Source organism: Coccomyxa subellipsoidea (assembly GCF_000258705.1).
Source record: "Coccomyxa subellipsoidea C-169, whole genome shotgun sequence".
NCBI classification, from domain to species: domain Eukaryota; kingdom Viridiplantae; phylum Chlorophyta; class Trebouxiophyceae; family Coccomyxaceae; genus Coccomyxa; species Coccomyxa subellipsoidea.
This window is the reverse complement of record NW_005178041.1, coordinates 2989586-3004091: the sequence shown is the minus strand read 5'-3', so window position 1 is coordinate 3004091 and position 14506 is coordinate 2989586. Positions and strand designations below refer to the sequence as shown.

Here is a 14506-nt window from a genome sequence, read left to right as displayed (position 1 = left end):
CGAGCTGTCCGGTACAGCGCTTCCTATACTCAAAATTTTGCACCAGACATGGCGCTTTCATGCCAGAAGCCCATAAACATAGGAACTATAGACACATGAACTCGTCGCAGCTGCAAAGTAGACTGCAGATGCACTTCGGTGTCCCAATAATGCCTGGCATACTATCCCGGGAAGCAGAAGCAGGTGTCACAACTTGCAACATTGTCATTGTACCTCAGAGTGTAATGACGAGTCTCTTTGCAGGATCACTACATAAAGTACATCCAACAAGTACAAAAATTACCACCCGCTGCTTGGATTGTGACGTAACTGTTGGTTCCCTCTTGTCTGCACAAGCACTTTATTTGCAAGGTTGGATGCTGCTCCCATGTAGCTGCGAATCATGACGCTGTACCCAACTCCTGGGAGGACTACCTCACACACTCAATGCTAATTGAGGGGACGGCTGAAGGCTAGCCACAGCAGGGGAACCCCCAGCGCCACAGCAACAGCCTCCATGCGGAATCGAACTGCCAAAATCTGTGCTTTCCTCAATCGTCAAGGCGCAACACCCGAAAGCTCAGCGAACCTCTCTCCTTCCTCTGGAAGATTTGCTGCTGCCTTCTCTGCGTACAAGGCATTTGCTCTGTAGAGCCTGGGCTGCAAAGAAGGTGCTTCCAATTGTTGTTAAGAAAAAGCCATACTATAGGGGTGGCTCCTTCATGCCCAGGTACTTGGCAAGCACAGCTGAATACAGTGGCACACGCAAGTAATCACGCAAGTCATGATCAGACTTGCTTGCATGTCCGCATGCCAGCTCCCCTGCACAAAATCGCAAATTGGTCAGTAGTGGACATAAAATGCCCCCAAAAAATAGCAATAACTCGCAATAGACTTTCTGCCTTGTTGACAAAACTTGCCTGAATACCCGAAAGTCACCTCCCAAGACATAGGATTTGGGAAGAGCCGTAAATAAAATGGCTGCAAGTATAAAAAATGTTGTTGCAATCTGTTTATTGTTGATTGTCTCAAAATTCAAGCAGAGGTGCTAAAGTTGCGAGAGAAAAGGGCAAGCAGCACTCGGGTGCTTGGCAGCAGTACGTAGACCATAAGACCCTGCGTATTGGCACAGGTAGCCACACAGAATTGCATGCGACGGTATGGGCATTTACCCTTGGCCAAGGAGCGCAGTGAAGCTTTCAATGCAGCGTCACTGTTTTGTAAATACCCGCCCTATCTTGAGGCGGCTGGGCAGTCAAGATCGACCAGATGCGGCCAAGCTCTTCAGAGTCTTCGAAGAGATTTTGCAGTTTAGCAAGCTCCTCCTCTAAATTCACATAAATGTACGGCCCTGCACAGCCATTGGAATGTTACACTTCTGAACGTCCCCTTTATCTCAAAGGCAGAGTATCTCATGTTATCTGGGGGCCGTTACGTACAGCTGCACCTGTCTCATGCTGCACAAGTGACGTGATGCAAGACTTGAGGTTACAGTAGGGATGCAGCAGCAGTCTCCCACCAGCCAAGACGCGTAAGAAAGCCCTATATGCATCGTCAGTATCCAAGAAGTAGTCCAATCTACTAGCAGGCGGCATGGTCAAGAGCTTTGCCCACACGTGACCCGCCTCCTCCTCGTCGTCAAAAAGCTCCTTGAACTTGTTGCTGGATGAGATCATATTGAATTACAGAACCTATACCCCACAACATAAGTCCGCGCAGTGAAAAACAAGCCAAAGGAAAGGTTGGCTTAAAAGGGTGGCCACCTCACTCTCAGCATACGAGATCTATACACACACTGAGAAGGCTTTGAGCTCGGATACTTTGAGCCCGGATACTTGAACGAGAGCGTATTGTGCTTGACCAAAGACTTTAAATCTTAAGCAAGACCAGGTTTTGTCAAAGTAGATGTCGGGAGCACTACTGAATTGTCGGGCACCATCGTTGATATCAAGATCTATTCTCACTGCCTTTCAACATGGTGCATCTTTGCGCCTTGTTTCACTTGTGTCTCGATAGACTAACCAGCGAGGCCAGCGAGGGGCCCAGGGTTGTATATTAATATTAATTACCCCTACACAAATTTGAAGGCACGTGCACGGTGGGCGCAACATGCCATGCGGATACACATGCTTTGGCACTGAAACTGCAATCCTCTCTATTCAGAATGGTCACCAGAACAGCAAATCCCATGAGTGGACATGAACGTGGCTCAAAGTGTTAGCGACGCCGTTTTGAAGCACTTCACGCAATCAACCTCGCCCAAGCACGGTTGTGGGACTTGAAATCCAGAAGCAGCGTCGTGGGTTACTATGTATCTTTACAATCTGACCCTGAGTCGCGCCTCTGGAATCCAGGTATTTTGATACCTGTCACATATAGTAATAGAGTGGAAGTGTGCTTGTTTTTTTGTTCTCCTATGCAACCAATTTGATGAGAAACTGGAGGGTAGCAGCAACGGCAATGTATTGGAAAGGTGTAGCGGAGATTGTTGACGTAGACTCAACGATCACTGTCATGACCATCTGGGCACTTATTACTATGATGGCTTTGAGAATTGATCTGTGTCCTGCAGTGCGCTATATATGGAAATTTCTCGGCTCCAAAGGCTCAGGAAATCGTGGTGTCTCGCGGCAAAACATTGGAGCTGCTGCGCCCCGATGACACGGGAAGAGTGCAGACTATTTTCACAACAGAGGTGTTTGGCTGCATACGATCTCTGGCACCATTCCGCCTCACGGGAGCCTCCAGGGACTACGTCATTGTGGGATCAGACTCGGGGAGGATTGTGATTCTGGAGTACATCAAGGAGCAGAACTACTTCAGGAAGATCCATCAGGAGACATATGGCAAGTCTGGATGCCGGCGCATAGTGCCAGGACAGTACCTGGCGGTCGATCCCAAGGGGCGTGCCTGCCTGATAGGTGCATATGCTGGTCTGATCTTTCTGCAAAGTTCTGCCATGACATGCACTGCAATGTGGTTACCATGGGGTCACAATTTACGATCCCTTTGTTGAAGAGTGCAATACTGATTGTTTTGGGCCTAACACTGGTAATCATTGCTGTAGGGGCCATGGAGAAGCAGAAGCTGGTCTATGTGCTCAATCGCGATCAGGCAGCCAATCTGACCATCTCATCGCCACTGGAGGCCCACAAGTCGCACAACATTGTGTTCTCTGTCATCGGCTTGGACATGGGCTTCGACAACCCGGTATTTGCAGCGATAGAGCTGGACTATGCAGATGCGGATCAGGTATGCGACGCTGGCAGCTGGTAGCATCGAGCTGTGTATTCCTTTAGAGCATGATCAGGGGTGCTCTTAGCATTGGAGGTACCAGGGGACAAGCACGCATCTGTTGGCTTGCAGGATCCCACTGGTGAGGCAGCGGGGAATGCTCAGAAGCAGCTGACGCTGTATGAGCTGGACTTGGGTCTGAACCACGTGACCAGAAAGTGGAGCCAGGAGGTGGACAATGGCGCAAACCTGCTTGTCCCAGTGCCGGGCGGTGCTGATGGCCCTGGCGGTGTGCTTGTGTGCGCCGAGAACTTCATCATCTACAGTAATCAGGTGCGCGAGCTGTCGCTGAGTCCATGGTGTCCTGCCTGCCTGCCTGTCTGATTTGGAGGGACTGCAAACATTGCACACAGCTGAGCGGCAACACAGCATTGATGGTGTGGTGATTTGTCCAGGATCATGCGGATGTGCGGGCGGTCATTCCCCGGCGCACATCACTGTTGATTGACAGGGGCGTCCTCATTGTGTCCTATGCGATGCATAAGCAGAAGTCCCTGTTCTTCTTCCTTGTGCAGGTATGCGCCCCATTGCTTCCTGTGCAGTTTTCTCTTGCTTGTGAATCTCAGATACCACTGGATGGATCTGTGAGGCTGTGCTCTGATTACTGAGGTATCATTGTGTTGCAGAGCGAGTATGGCGATCTGTACAAGGTCACCCTGGCATACTCGGGCGACACGGTGACCGAGCTCAAGATCAAGTACTTTGACACCATCCCGCCCTGCATCAGCATCTGCGTCCTCAAGACAGGATTCCTCTTTGCAGCGTCAGAGTTTGGCAACCACGCCCTCTACCAGTTCTTGGTGCGGCAATCCTTACCACTGCCATATCAAGATCCTTGTGTTATTGCAAACACATTCTCTCCATTCATCTCTAGAGTCCTAGCGTCAGCACTGCTCATGGATGTTGTCAGTGGCTCACAGATCTTGTGTTGGTCCTGCAGAGCATAGGCGATGACGATGATGCGGTGGAGGCAAGCTCGGCAGAGCTGACAGAGACTCAGGAGGGCTTCCAGCCCGTGTTCTTCGACCCTCGTCCCCTGCGCAACCTGCGGCTTGTGGACGAGGTGGAAAGCCTGAGTCCCATCATGGATTTCAAGGTGGGGCCAACCTTGCCTGTGAAACTTCTTCCAGCAGTCCTGCTATCGGCAGCTGCCTTGCAGCCTGGTACCCGAATTTCTGGGATAGCCGCCATGCCTATTGAAAGTGGGCGCAATCGAGGCTGGGTGAATACATTTACTTTGTTGCAAGGAAGCAGATGTCAAAGTGCTTTGAGCGCAGGTGGCCAATCTGCTGAAGGAAGAGATTCCGCAGCTGTATGCCATGTGCGGCCGTGGTGCACGGTCCACTCTGCGCGTGTTGCGGCCAGGCTTGGCGGCCACGGAGATTGCAGTGTCCCCCCTGCCCGGGAACCCCACTGCTGTGTGGACCCTGAAGCGCAGCGTCAACGACCCCTTTGATGCCTACATCATCGTTTCTTTCACAAACGCCACTCTGGTACGTTGCCGCCAGCTAAAGTGTGCACCTACTGTTCCTCCCTCTCCTGCCAGCAGGAGCGTCTGCTCTGCAATGTGAAGTCACCTGACAGGTTGTAGATATATGATTTGCCCTTTGCTCTGCAGGTGCTGTCAATTGGAGAGACTGTGGTGGAGGTCAATGACAGCGGCTTCCTGGGGACCGTGCCTACGCTTCGCACACAGCTGCTCACGGATGACAGCATGCTGCAGGTTAGTGGAAGTGACACATTTCCAAGACAGAAGCAATGCAGCTGCCAATTGTACCTGCCTGGCCGTACATGTTGCCTGGGAGCAATGATTGTGAATGTGACCGCGGTGGCAGGTGCATCCGAGCGGCTTGCGGCACATCCGAGCGGATCGTCGTGTGAATGAGTGGCGGGCTCCAGGGCGGCGGACCATTGTCAAGGCAGCCACGAATGAGCAGCAGGTGCTCTTCACCCCACACAGCTGCTGTTCTGACAATATCATCCATATTTTTGTAATTTTCTACAGTCCCCTGCATCTTATATAAATGTTCGTATCATTCAAGTATCTGAGAACGTTCAGATGGAGAAGGACCCACTACATGCTGTGCAGGTTGTGATTGCACTGAGCGGCGGCGAGCTCATCTACTTTGAGCTGAGCCCAACTGGGCAGCTGATGGAGGTGGAGAAGAAGGAGATGGCCGGGGACGTGGTCTGCCTAGACATTGCGCCCGTGCCAGAGGGCCGCCAGCGCTCACGTTTCCTTGCCGTGGCTTCCTATGACTCCTCGGTGCTGTCCCACCTCCTCGCCATGTCTCTCATCACCTTCACGTGTTTGTCTTTGTCAGTGCAGGGGTTTCCCTTTGTGGGAGCATGGACTCTGTTCTGAAGGAGTTGTGCATGCAGGTGCGCATATTGAGCCTGGATCCCGAGGACATGATGAGCGCGCTGGCGGTGCAAATGGTGAGCGCCGTGCCGGAGTCCCTCCTCTTCATTGACTCGCCCGCGGCCGACATTGCAGGGAAGGGAGAGGATGCTAGTGGCGCTGGGGGCCTCTTCTTGAACATCGGTGTGCCCTTGCCCTTTCAGCAATTCCTGGGAGACATTGCATTTTCTTGGCAGTTAGGAAAGGAGTTCCGCAGAGTGTTGGATGAGGCAGCACGGTGAAGGTGAAAAACCACTGCTCCTCCCTGCAACTCACGTCCTCCTGCATGGTTGTGGCAGGGCTGCTGAATGGTGTGCTGTTGAGGACGGAGGTGGACAAGGTGACGGGGCAGCTCAGCGACACGCGCACGCGCTTCTTAGGCACCCGGCCGCCCAAGCTCTTTGCAGTGTCTGTGCGCGGCAAGCGCTCCATGCTCGCGCTGTCCTCCAGGCCCTGGCTGGTGCGTTCCCTGCCTGCTGCCGCAACCCGAATTTCTTTGCCACCACATGCATGCCCCGCTGCTGCAACCATCTATTGCCTTGATGAGAAAGTTGATGATTGGTTCTTGACATAGTCGTTTCTTCCCACACTGCAGGGGTACTCGGACATGGGCAGGTATACGCTGGCGCCGTTGTCATATGAGGCGCTGGACTATGCATCCGGCTTTGCCTCAGATCAGTGCCCCGAGGGCTTCTGTGCTGTGTCCAAGAGCATGCTGCGCATCCTCACACTGGAGCGCCTCGGGGAGGCCTTCAATCAGCAGGCAAGGGCACCCTTCTTTCTGTCTCCGCTCCCTCCAGCAGTCTGAGGGAACTTTGAAAGATATCTAAGCTGTTGGGAGGTCACCACTGTCATGCATACGACATCCAGACAGGAGACGAGGATGGTCTTGCGACAGGTGACCCGGCTGCGATACACGCCGCGCAAGTTTGTGGTGCACCCGGAGTCCAACATGCTCATTGTGGCGGAGGCGGACCATGCGGCGGTGCCCCTGGCTGAGCGCAGGGCCGTGGAGGACGGCATGGAGATGGACGCCGCCCTCACGGAAGTAAGGGGGCTTCAGTGTTTGACATTAAACACTGATGCTGATGATCAGCTATCATGGGACTTTTGAGTTTTGTAGGCGCAGCAATTCACAACACCAGAATTGCAGATCCTGCACCTGCAATTCATTCAAGGCTGTTCTTGGGTACTTTCACAGCGTCCCGTTGCGGTGCAGGGCATAGAGTTTGACGAGGAGAGGGCGGCGGAGGAGGAGCAGCATGGTGCGCCCAAGAACTCGACTGGCAGATGGGCCTCATGCATCAGGGTGCTCGACCCCACATCCCTGCAGACCTCCAGGTGAGCCCCCATCTGCCTTAGATAGATACAGGCTCGCTTGTGCATGGTGTGTCTCCAGACTGCCTGCAGTTGCTGTCCTGGAAAACTTATGGTCCTAAATGCCTGCTCCTATTCTTTTGTTGAGCTTTCGACCACTTGCAGTGTGCTGGAGTTGGATGGCAACGAGGCTGCCGTGAGCCTCTGCCTGCTGCGCTTCTCAAACTGGCCGGAGGAAGGCATGGTGCTTGCCGTTGGCACAGTGCAAGGCCTGGCATTCTACCCACGCACTGCAGACGGTACGCATTATGGCTGGCTACCTACATTCTGCTAATGTCCTCAGCGTCTCCTATGAACGCAGCATGCTTTTGCTCATGCAGTTTCAACCCCACATGGGCCATGACGGTGGTTCTCTTTGTTTGCGCAGAGGGCTACATCAGGTTGTACCGCTTCAGGGACAGCGGGCGGCAGCTGGAGCTCATACACAAGACGCCCACGGGGGGCATCCCGGGCGCGCTGGCCGCATTCAAGGGGCGGCTGCTGGCCGGCGTGGGGCCCACGCTGCGCATCTATGAGGCTGGCAAGAAGAAGCTTCTGCGCAAGTGTGAGCACCGCAAGCTGCCCACGCACATCGCCACGCTGGCCACCAGCGGAGACCGCATCTTTGTGGGCGACTTGCAGGTGCGCGCTCTTCCAGACTGAAGCGTTTTCGTTGGCAGCTTGTCGATCTGCTGTTGCGCCCGCCTGTTGGCTCTGTGTCACTGACGCGCGTGTTGGGGTGCTGCCAGGAGTCCATGCACTACTTCCGGTACAAGGCGAATGAGAACGCCCTGTACGAGTACGCGGATGACATAGCGCCCAGGCATCTGACGGCCGCGTTGCCCCTGGACTACGACACAGTTGCCGGCGCAGACAAGTTCTGCAACATCTTCGTCACCCGCCTGCCCCGGGATGTCTCCACTCAGGTGCCCTTCCTGGCTGTGTGCTGGCTGCAGCACAAGTGCTTTACAATATGGTTATTTTGGACCTGATGCACTGGTCTTGATGCTTTGATTGCTCATCTGGGCAGGTGGAGGAGGACCCCACAGGAGGCAAGTTTGCGGGCGCGGCTGGCCTCCTGAACGGCGCACCCCACAAGCTGGAGGATGTTGTCAACTTCCACGTGGGCGATCTGGTCACCTCCCTGCAGCGGGCTGTGCTGCAGCCGGGTGGCAGAGAAGTGCTGCTATATGCGACGGTCATGGGCGCAATAGGTACACATTGCCCGTTTCTGCTGTGAAAGTGACCAACGACAGCGTGAGCTGTGTATCGATACTTGGGTAATACAGGGCAGGTCTGTATTTAAATTACTGACTCAGCTGTCCTGCACTAGGTGTTTGCAGCGGGGTTATAGCGAGGCTGTCTGTGCAGGTGCAATGCTACCCTTTCCTTCCAGGGAGGATGTGGATTTCTTCAGCCATTTGGAGATGCACCTGCGGCAGGAACACCCTCCCATGGGTGGACGTGACCACATGAGCTACCGTGGCTCCTACTTCCCAGTAAGTTCTCTCAGCTTATGATGCCTTGCTGCATGACCAAGCAAGACCATTGGCTTTCATTTTGCAGCCATGAAGGTGACATCAAAGGAGTTGGCCGGTGATTAATCGTGTGTCTCTTACGATCACAGGTGAAGGATGTCATTGACGGAGACCTGTGCGAACATTTCTCGCAGCTACCAGCAGCCAAGCAGAAGAGCATTGCTGACGAATTGGAGAGAACGCCCGGAGAAATCCTCAAGAAGCTGGAGGACATCAGGAATCAAGTGTACTAGGAATGCACAACAAAGGACATGTCATAAAGCTGCTGGCGCAGGATGCTTGTTGGTCTGTTTTTGCACATGCATCAGCTGTTTGCAATGCAAGATGAGCGATATTGAGTGTGACAAAATCTGTAAACATCATCAAATTATTTGATTGAAACGGATATCTGCAAAACTTCCAGATATCACAAGTAGCCCAGGAGAGGATGCATACAATTGTACCAATAAACAAAGATTGCATGCTTTCAAAGGAAGTTCCTTGAGGTGACAGAATACAGAAGAGTGTCATAGTGTGGCCTACCTTGTTTGTAGCCATTAAAAAATATTCTAAAGCCAACAGAATGAAAAGAAGAATGTACACACGGTGGGCCTAATCCCTGGGGACCACCTCTCCAGTCCTCTCGGCGGGCAGCGGCCTGTTGAAACCGCCTTTGCGATTCATGTACTGCCGTGCTTTACGAGTTTGCTTTGCTTTGACGGCACCAGCGTTGACTGCATCATCCTCAACATGCTTTCCCTGCGTCGACTCAAATCCAAATGGGATGCCCATGGCTGCCATCATCTGCATTTCCTCTGAGGAAATGCCCGCATCGAGGCCCACCTGAACATTCATGAGAAGAGAGAATTGACAGAGGCCCTTCACAAAAATTCAATTTTCATACGTGCAGGGCTTGAGCTTGGAACTCTGAATGTTGATGAATTGTTGCAGATAAGCTCACCTCTTCTGGCAAGCTCACCCCATTTTCTGCTGGCTTTTGGCGCTTGGCACGGTCATCCTCAACATGCTCTCCCTCTGCTTGCGCGTCCTTGCTTCGGCTCCTTTTGCGAGCAGCTTCCAGGTGTTTGTGGCCGTCATCCTCCCTGGGTGGTCTTTCCCTTCCGCTGTCCCGCTCAGCCGACCTGCTTATTCCAATATACACTTTTACTCGCTAGGCACTTGCTGAGAACTTGGCAGATCCTCCTGGCTTGCTAAAGCATGAGTACAATGCTCTTGAGAGTCCTTGAGAGGCACCTTCCATGACTGGTGCTTGGAAGCCTGTTGACTCTTTCTCTGTCCCTGTCCCTGTCCCTTTCTCTGTCCCTTTCTCTGTCTCTGTCTCTGTCCCTGTCCCTGACCTTCTCCCTGTCCCTGTCCCTCATCCTGTCTTTCCCTCGCTCACGTTCTCTTTCTCTTTCTCGCTCGCGCTCTCTTTCTCTTTCCCGATCTCGATCACGTTCTCCAGGGTCTCTGTCTCTTCTTCTTTCCAGGTCAATCTGTGACCGTCCCCTGCCCCTATCATCCCTGTCTCTGTCCCTTCTGTCGTCCCTTTCGTCTCTATCTCTCGCCATCGCTGCCCTCAACCAGGCAGGTCTGGAAAGCAGGAAAATTTATGGAAAATAGGCGAACTTTTGCTCCTGAAGCTTTACCGGCAATTGTCCCGCAATTCTGATTATTCACGAGGGCAGGCCTGCATTCAGCCCTGTTGAGAATGGAAAAAGGTTTGGGTGGAGTTGGAATGGCTCCAAAACCCTCACTTCGAAACCCTATATCCCGCTGGCTTCCATCTGGGTCCTCGTCAGCGGATAGGCAGCAATCGGCTGCCGAAGAATCAAAGAGAAACATGATCAGCATTGAAATAATGCATTTGTAACCCCATTCATTCGCTATGGAAGGTCAACCCGCTGCTAATTGTGGGCTTGAGCGTGCAGGAAAATTTTTCCACGTACTCCCGCTAAGTGCCCTGTCACAGAGAAGGACTTCAGCCAACAAGGATAGCGAACTCAAACAGCCCACCGTCAGCTGCAGGCTCCCCTTTGGACCAAGCAGCAATCGCGGTATCAGAAGGCAGAGGAGTAGAGACAGCACTGGGGGATCATGCCACAACTCTGCAGGCCAGCCAGGATCGAGTGGCGACTATTGGCTGGTGAGCATGCAGCAATGCCTATCGTATGAGCGAAGAAACCTTCAGCCAAGATGTTTGAGCAAGGGAACCAAAACTGTTAGTTCTGCCTCTCTCTGTGCTGTGCAGTCTCATAGTCAAGCAAGCAATCTCACTCTGCACGTAATTCGAACGATGCTCTGCAGGAGGGCCATAGGGGGCCATCACATGCGTTCTTCTTGTGGCCATTCTCCTTCGGCAGGAGTGAGTTACCACGATGCTTGTGCAGACGTTGTGTATTCATAGTTTCATTGTCTTCACCTGCGGTACGCTACCTGCAGCGACATGCGATGCTGCCTAATGGACCATCACCAGCAGATCTAAGGGTGTGCTGCACAGGGCGCGGAGCAGCGGGCAAGAGACGGAAGCGGGTCATGGTTCTTATGTCAGACACGGGGGGCGGGCACAGAGCAAGTGCAGAGGCATTGCAGGCTGGGTTCGAGCAGCTCTACGGAGATGAGTACCAGGTGAGGCCGTCGAACGGCGACAACCTGGACAGCCTGCTTGAGAATTTAAATATAGTACTTTCTGTGGCTGTCCACAGATCACATATCTGGAACCTCGACTAACCTGGTGACTAGACAAAGTGATGACCAGGAAGCCTGCTGTGCCTGCCAGGTGGACTATGTGGACATCTGGAGCAACCACACGCCCTACCCCTTCAACCAGCTGCCAAAGACGTACTCGTTCATGGTGCGGAACAGCCTGATGTGGCGCATTGGCTACTACGGTCAGCAGCCACGGTTCATCCACGTGCCTACACAGACCATCTCCTCGCTCTTTGTCTCCAAGCAAGTTAGCGCGGCCTTTGACAAGTACCAGCCGGACCTGGTCGTCAGCGTGCACCCCCTCATGCAGCTGGTGCCCCTGCGTGTCCTCCGCCAGCAGGCCAGGTGGGCTGACTGGAACCGCCTTCTTCTTTTTTTGGCTGCTTTGCTGCAAAAGATGGGACTCTCCAGCCCATACGCACGTTGGTGCTGGGCCTGCTGCAGTCAGTTTTGCATTGCCTGCTAAGATGTCTGGGACTGGTCTAGCAGATGTTCTGCATCGAGGCAAAACTGGGGGGATGTGTGATGACGCAGGAAGGGCGGGCGCACACCTGTGCCCTTTGCGACGGTGGTGACTGACCTGACCACCTGCCACAACACGTGGTTCCACCCACTGGTGGACCGCTGCTTTGTGCCCACCGAGTACTGCAAGCGCAGCGCCCTCAAGAACGGCCTCAAGGAGGACCAGATCACCGTGCACGGCCTGCCCATCCGCCCGGCCTTCAGCGGCAAAATCGCGTCCAAGAACTCGCTGCGCAAGAAGCTGGGCCTGGACAGGCACCTGCCCACAGCGCTGCTCATCGGTGGGTTGCTGGAGCGGCTCAGGTGGCACTGTGCACTTGATTCTGCTTCAGAGGCACAGCTGCGCAGTGTGTGATAAGACAACCGCATGTCCCTCGATCACATACCTTGCTGCAATTGCCCAGGAGGCGGCGAGGGCATGGGCGCAATAGAGCAGACGCTGGATGCCCTGGATGACAGGCTGGGCGGGGCCTGTCAGGTGGTCGCGATCTGCGGCCGCAACAAGGCGCTCATAGAGCGGCTCCAGAACAGGTGCGGTTCCCAAACGGTTGTCTCTGCCGGATGGTTGTCTCTGACGCCATGTGTCACTCATTTGATGCATTAATCTGCTAGCGCTAAAGGCTTTTTGGTCGGCGCAGGGACTTTCCCGGCGGGTTGAAAGTGAAGCTTTGTGGCTTTGTGACCAACATGGCCGAGTGGATGTCAGCCTGCGATGCTACCATCACCAAGGCTGGGCCTGGCACGATCGCCGAGGCGCTCATCTGCGGCTTGCCACTCGTCCTCAATGGCTTCATCCCCTGCCAGGTTGGTAAAGCAAGCCCCACCATGGGCAGCCTCTTGCAGTAATATTCAATCACCGTTCATTGATTGGATTGCCAACCATACTGAGGCATCACGGATGACCCTGCAGGAAGAAGGTAATGTGCCTTTTGTGGTGGACAACAAGCTGGGCAGATTCGAGCGAAAGCCTGAACGGATAGCGCGCATCCTAGAAGGCTGGTTTGGAGACTCAAGGGAGGAGTTCCTGCAAATTGCTGAGCAGGCCAGGAAGTTTGGTGAGCGGTGGAGAGGGGCATTACTAAGAATAGTTGCTGATCTTGCAGAGATGTGCGAGGAAGCCCTTGAACCAAAGTTTCTGGAAGCAGCAACTGCTGGATGTTGCTGAAAGGGAATTTCTGACTGTTCTCGCCTATCCTTACCAGTTCAGAGATTTGCCCGTACTGTACTTTTGCTGACTTTTGATCACACTTGGTCGAGTGTCCCCAGCGCTTGCATGTCCTCTACTGCGCGATCGTCCTTGTCATAGTGCTCGAGCACAGTGATATTGATCTCCACAAGTTTTGTCAGTAGATATTAACGTCTTTGTTTTTACCTGCATCAAGTTCTTGGGCACCAACCTGGTATACAATATAATGATGCCAACCAGGAAAGCGATTATGACTGGCATGGGTATAATAGAGGTGTTTCTCTGGTATGGCTGGAGGGTCAGCAGAATGGTGTACCACACAATTTGACGATCACAATACTTTAATTGAAATTTCTTCGGACCAGCTGTCCCAATGTGGAGTACCCTGCACTCGGTACAGATAGCTGTTTAACACATCGTCCTGGCCATCTTCCAGCATACCTTCTTATCGATTTTTTGTAAGGAGAGAAGAAATCTACATTGCATGCTTGCCAGCAGCCTGCTTTTCTTGCTGGTGCCCTTGTAATTTCGCAGGCAACGCGCCGCAGCAGCTGGCCAGCCGCATAGCAACTTGCTGGTCAGCTTCCTTGTTTCTCATTTGGGAATTTAGAGAGGGGCACGGATCGAGGGCCCGGATCGAGGGCCCTCCCCGCTGCGAATGCACGGTGGTACTCCCGCCGTACTCCCCGCTTGGACTCCGGATAGAAGCGCTGGGTGCACTTCTCACCCTGCAAGATGTGCAGACTCCAGCAATATAGGACGCGCGTCGGCTTGAACGGGTTTTCTTCTGCTATTTGTACCGTATGCATGTATAGTAATATGCATGGCAATCTCAACAACTCTCTGAACTATATTTCTTATTGGAATGAATAGGAATGGCGCAGCACACGCACGCGCAGTCTCGGCCAATTGCAAGCAAGCCCTTCGCAAAGCACCAAGGCAATCAAACCAACGTATGAAAGAAATGAAGTGTTCAGTCATTCAAGTGGCAGATCAGCAAGGCACAAGCAGAGTCTCTGATCACCTCAGCAGATAGCCAGCTATGAAAAATTCGGCCCCCTCGCTAGCACAAGTCTACCAAGAAGCGCTACTGGCTAGCAATGCTCCAAAAGTGTAGTGCCTGCCGCAGAGAACTGGCAGAAGCACAATTGCCTTCTCAGTGGACGTCTTCCAGTCTTACCGTAACTTCGTGCTCGTTGCGCACCCAACGGCCATGTTCATCGAAGCTGCTGTCTTTGGCACAAACAGGGCTCCTCGCCATTCTTGCACAGGCGCAAAGAAAGCAGCTGTAGAGGAGCTTAAAGGCTTCCCGAGGGATGTTTGGGGCCGTTCGCAAAAAGCTGTCAGAGCCAAAAGCAGAGCTCCTAGACCCCTGAAGACCTCCTCCGCAAATGGGGTCCGGTTTCCAGGGCAGGCAATCAGAGCCAGAGGGGGCTGGGGGCATTGAGCGCAGCGGCCAGCACACAGAAGGACACAAGAGCAGCTGCTGCCCAGGGACATTGCACTACAACCACCTTCGCTGCCTTCTGGCCAGCCTGCTCA

The 14506-nt window shown here is 53.4% G+C and overlaps 3 protein-coding genes across 3 annotated transcripts; 2 read left to right on the top strand and 1 right to left on the bottom strand.

Moving 5' to 3' along the window:
• Positions 1–2151: 2151 nt before the first annotated feature.
• Positions 2152–8937, top strand: COCSUDRAFT_52476 (hypothetical protein). Its single transcript, XM_005651333.1, has 22 exons — positions 2152–2333; positions 2552–2900; positions 3047–3231; positions 3346–3546; positions 3669–3788; positions 3900–4073; positions 4214–4369; positions 4551–4766; positions 4892–4996; positions 5109–5213; positions 5363–5539; positions 5656–5818; positions 5974–6134; positions 6270–6437; positions 6573–6722; positions 6894–7015; positions 7157–7290; positions 7419–7672; positions 7780–7956; positions 8061–8244; positions 8402–8529; positions 8658–8937. The coding sequence occupies exons 1-22, from the start codon at positions 2289–2291 to the stop codon at positions 8799–8801; spliced, it is 3618 nt and encodes a 1205-aa protein (XP_005651390.1). The 5' UTR covers positions 2152–2288; the 3' UTR covers positions 8802–8937.
• A 222-nt stretch (positions 8938–9159) lies between these two features.
• COCSUDRAFT_59353 (DUF1777-domain-containing protein) lies at positions 9160–9929 on the bottom strand (the record flags this gene model as incomplete). Its single annotated transcript, XM_005651332.1, has 3 exons — positions 9160–9390; positions 9509–9689; positions 9802–9929. 3 exons carry the CDS (start codon positions 9927–9929, stop codon positions 9160–9162), a joined length of 540 nt encoding a protein of 179 aa, XP_005651389.1.
• A 1153-nt stretch (positions 9930–11082) lies between these two features.
• Positions 11083–12943, top strand: COCSUDRAFT_35261 (hypothetical protein; the record flags this gene model as incomplete). Its single annotated transcript, XM_005651331.1, has 7 exons — positions 11083–11175; positions 11327–11601; positions 11791–12059; positions 12183–12309; positions 12417–12582; positions 12689–12833; positions 12882–12943. 7 exons carry the CDS (start codon positions 11083–11085, stop codon positions 12941–12943), a joined length of 1137 nt encoding a protein of 378 aa, XP_005651388.1.
• Between the last annotated feature and the right edge of the window lie 1563 nt (positions 12944–14506).

Coding starts and splice junctions, on each gene's coding strand:
- COCSUDRAFT_52476 (XM_005651333.1), top strand. CDS start 2,289: ATGTATCTTTACAATCTGACCCTGAGTCGCGCCTCTGGAATCCAG. Junction 6,438..6,572: donor GGGAGGCCTTCAATCAGCAG/GCAAGGGCACCC, acceptor GTCTTGCGACAG/GTGACCCGGCTGCGATACAC. Junction 8,245..8,401: donor GACGGTCATGGGCGCAATAG/GTACACATTGCC, acceptor CTGTCTGTGCAG/GTGCAATGCTACCCTTTCCT.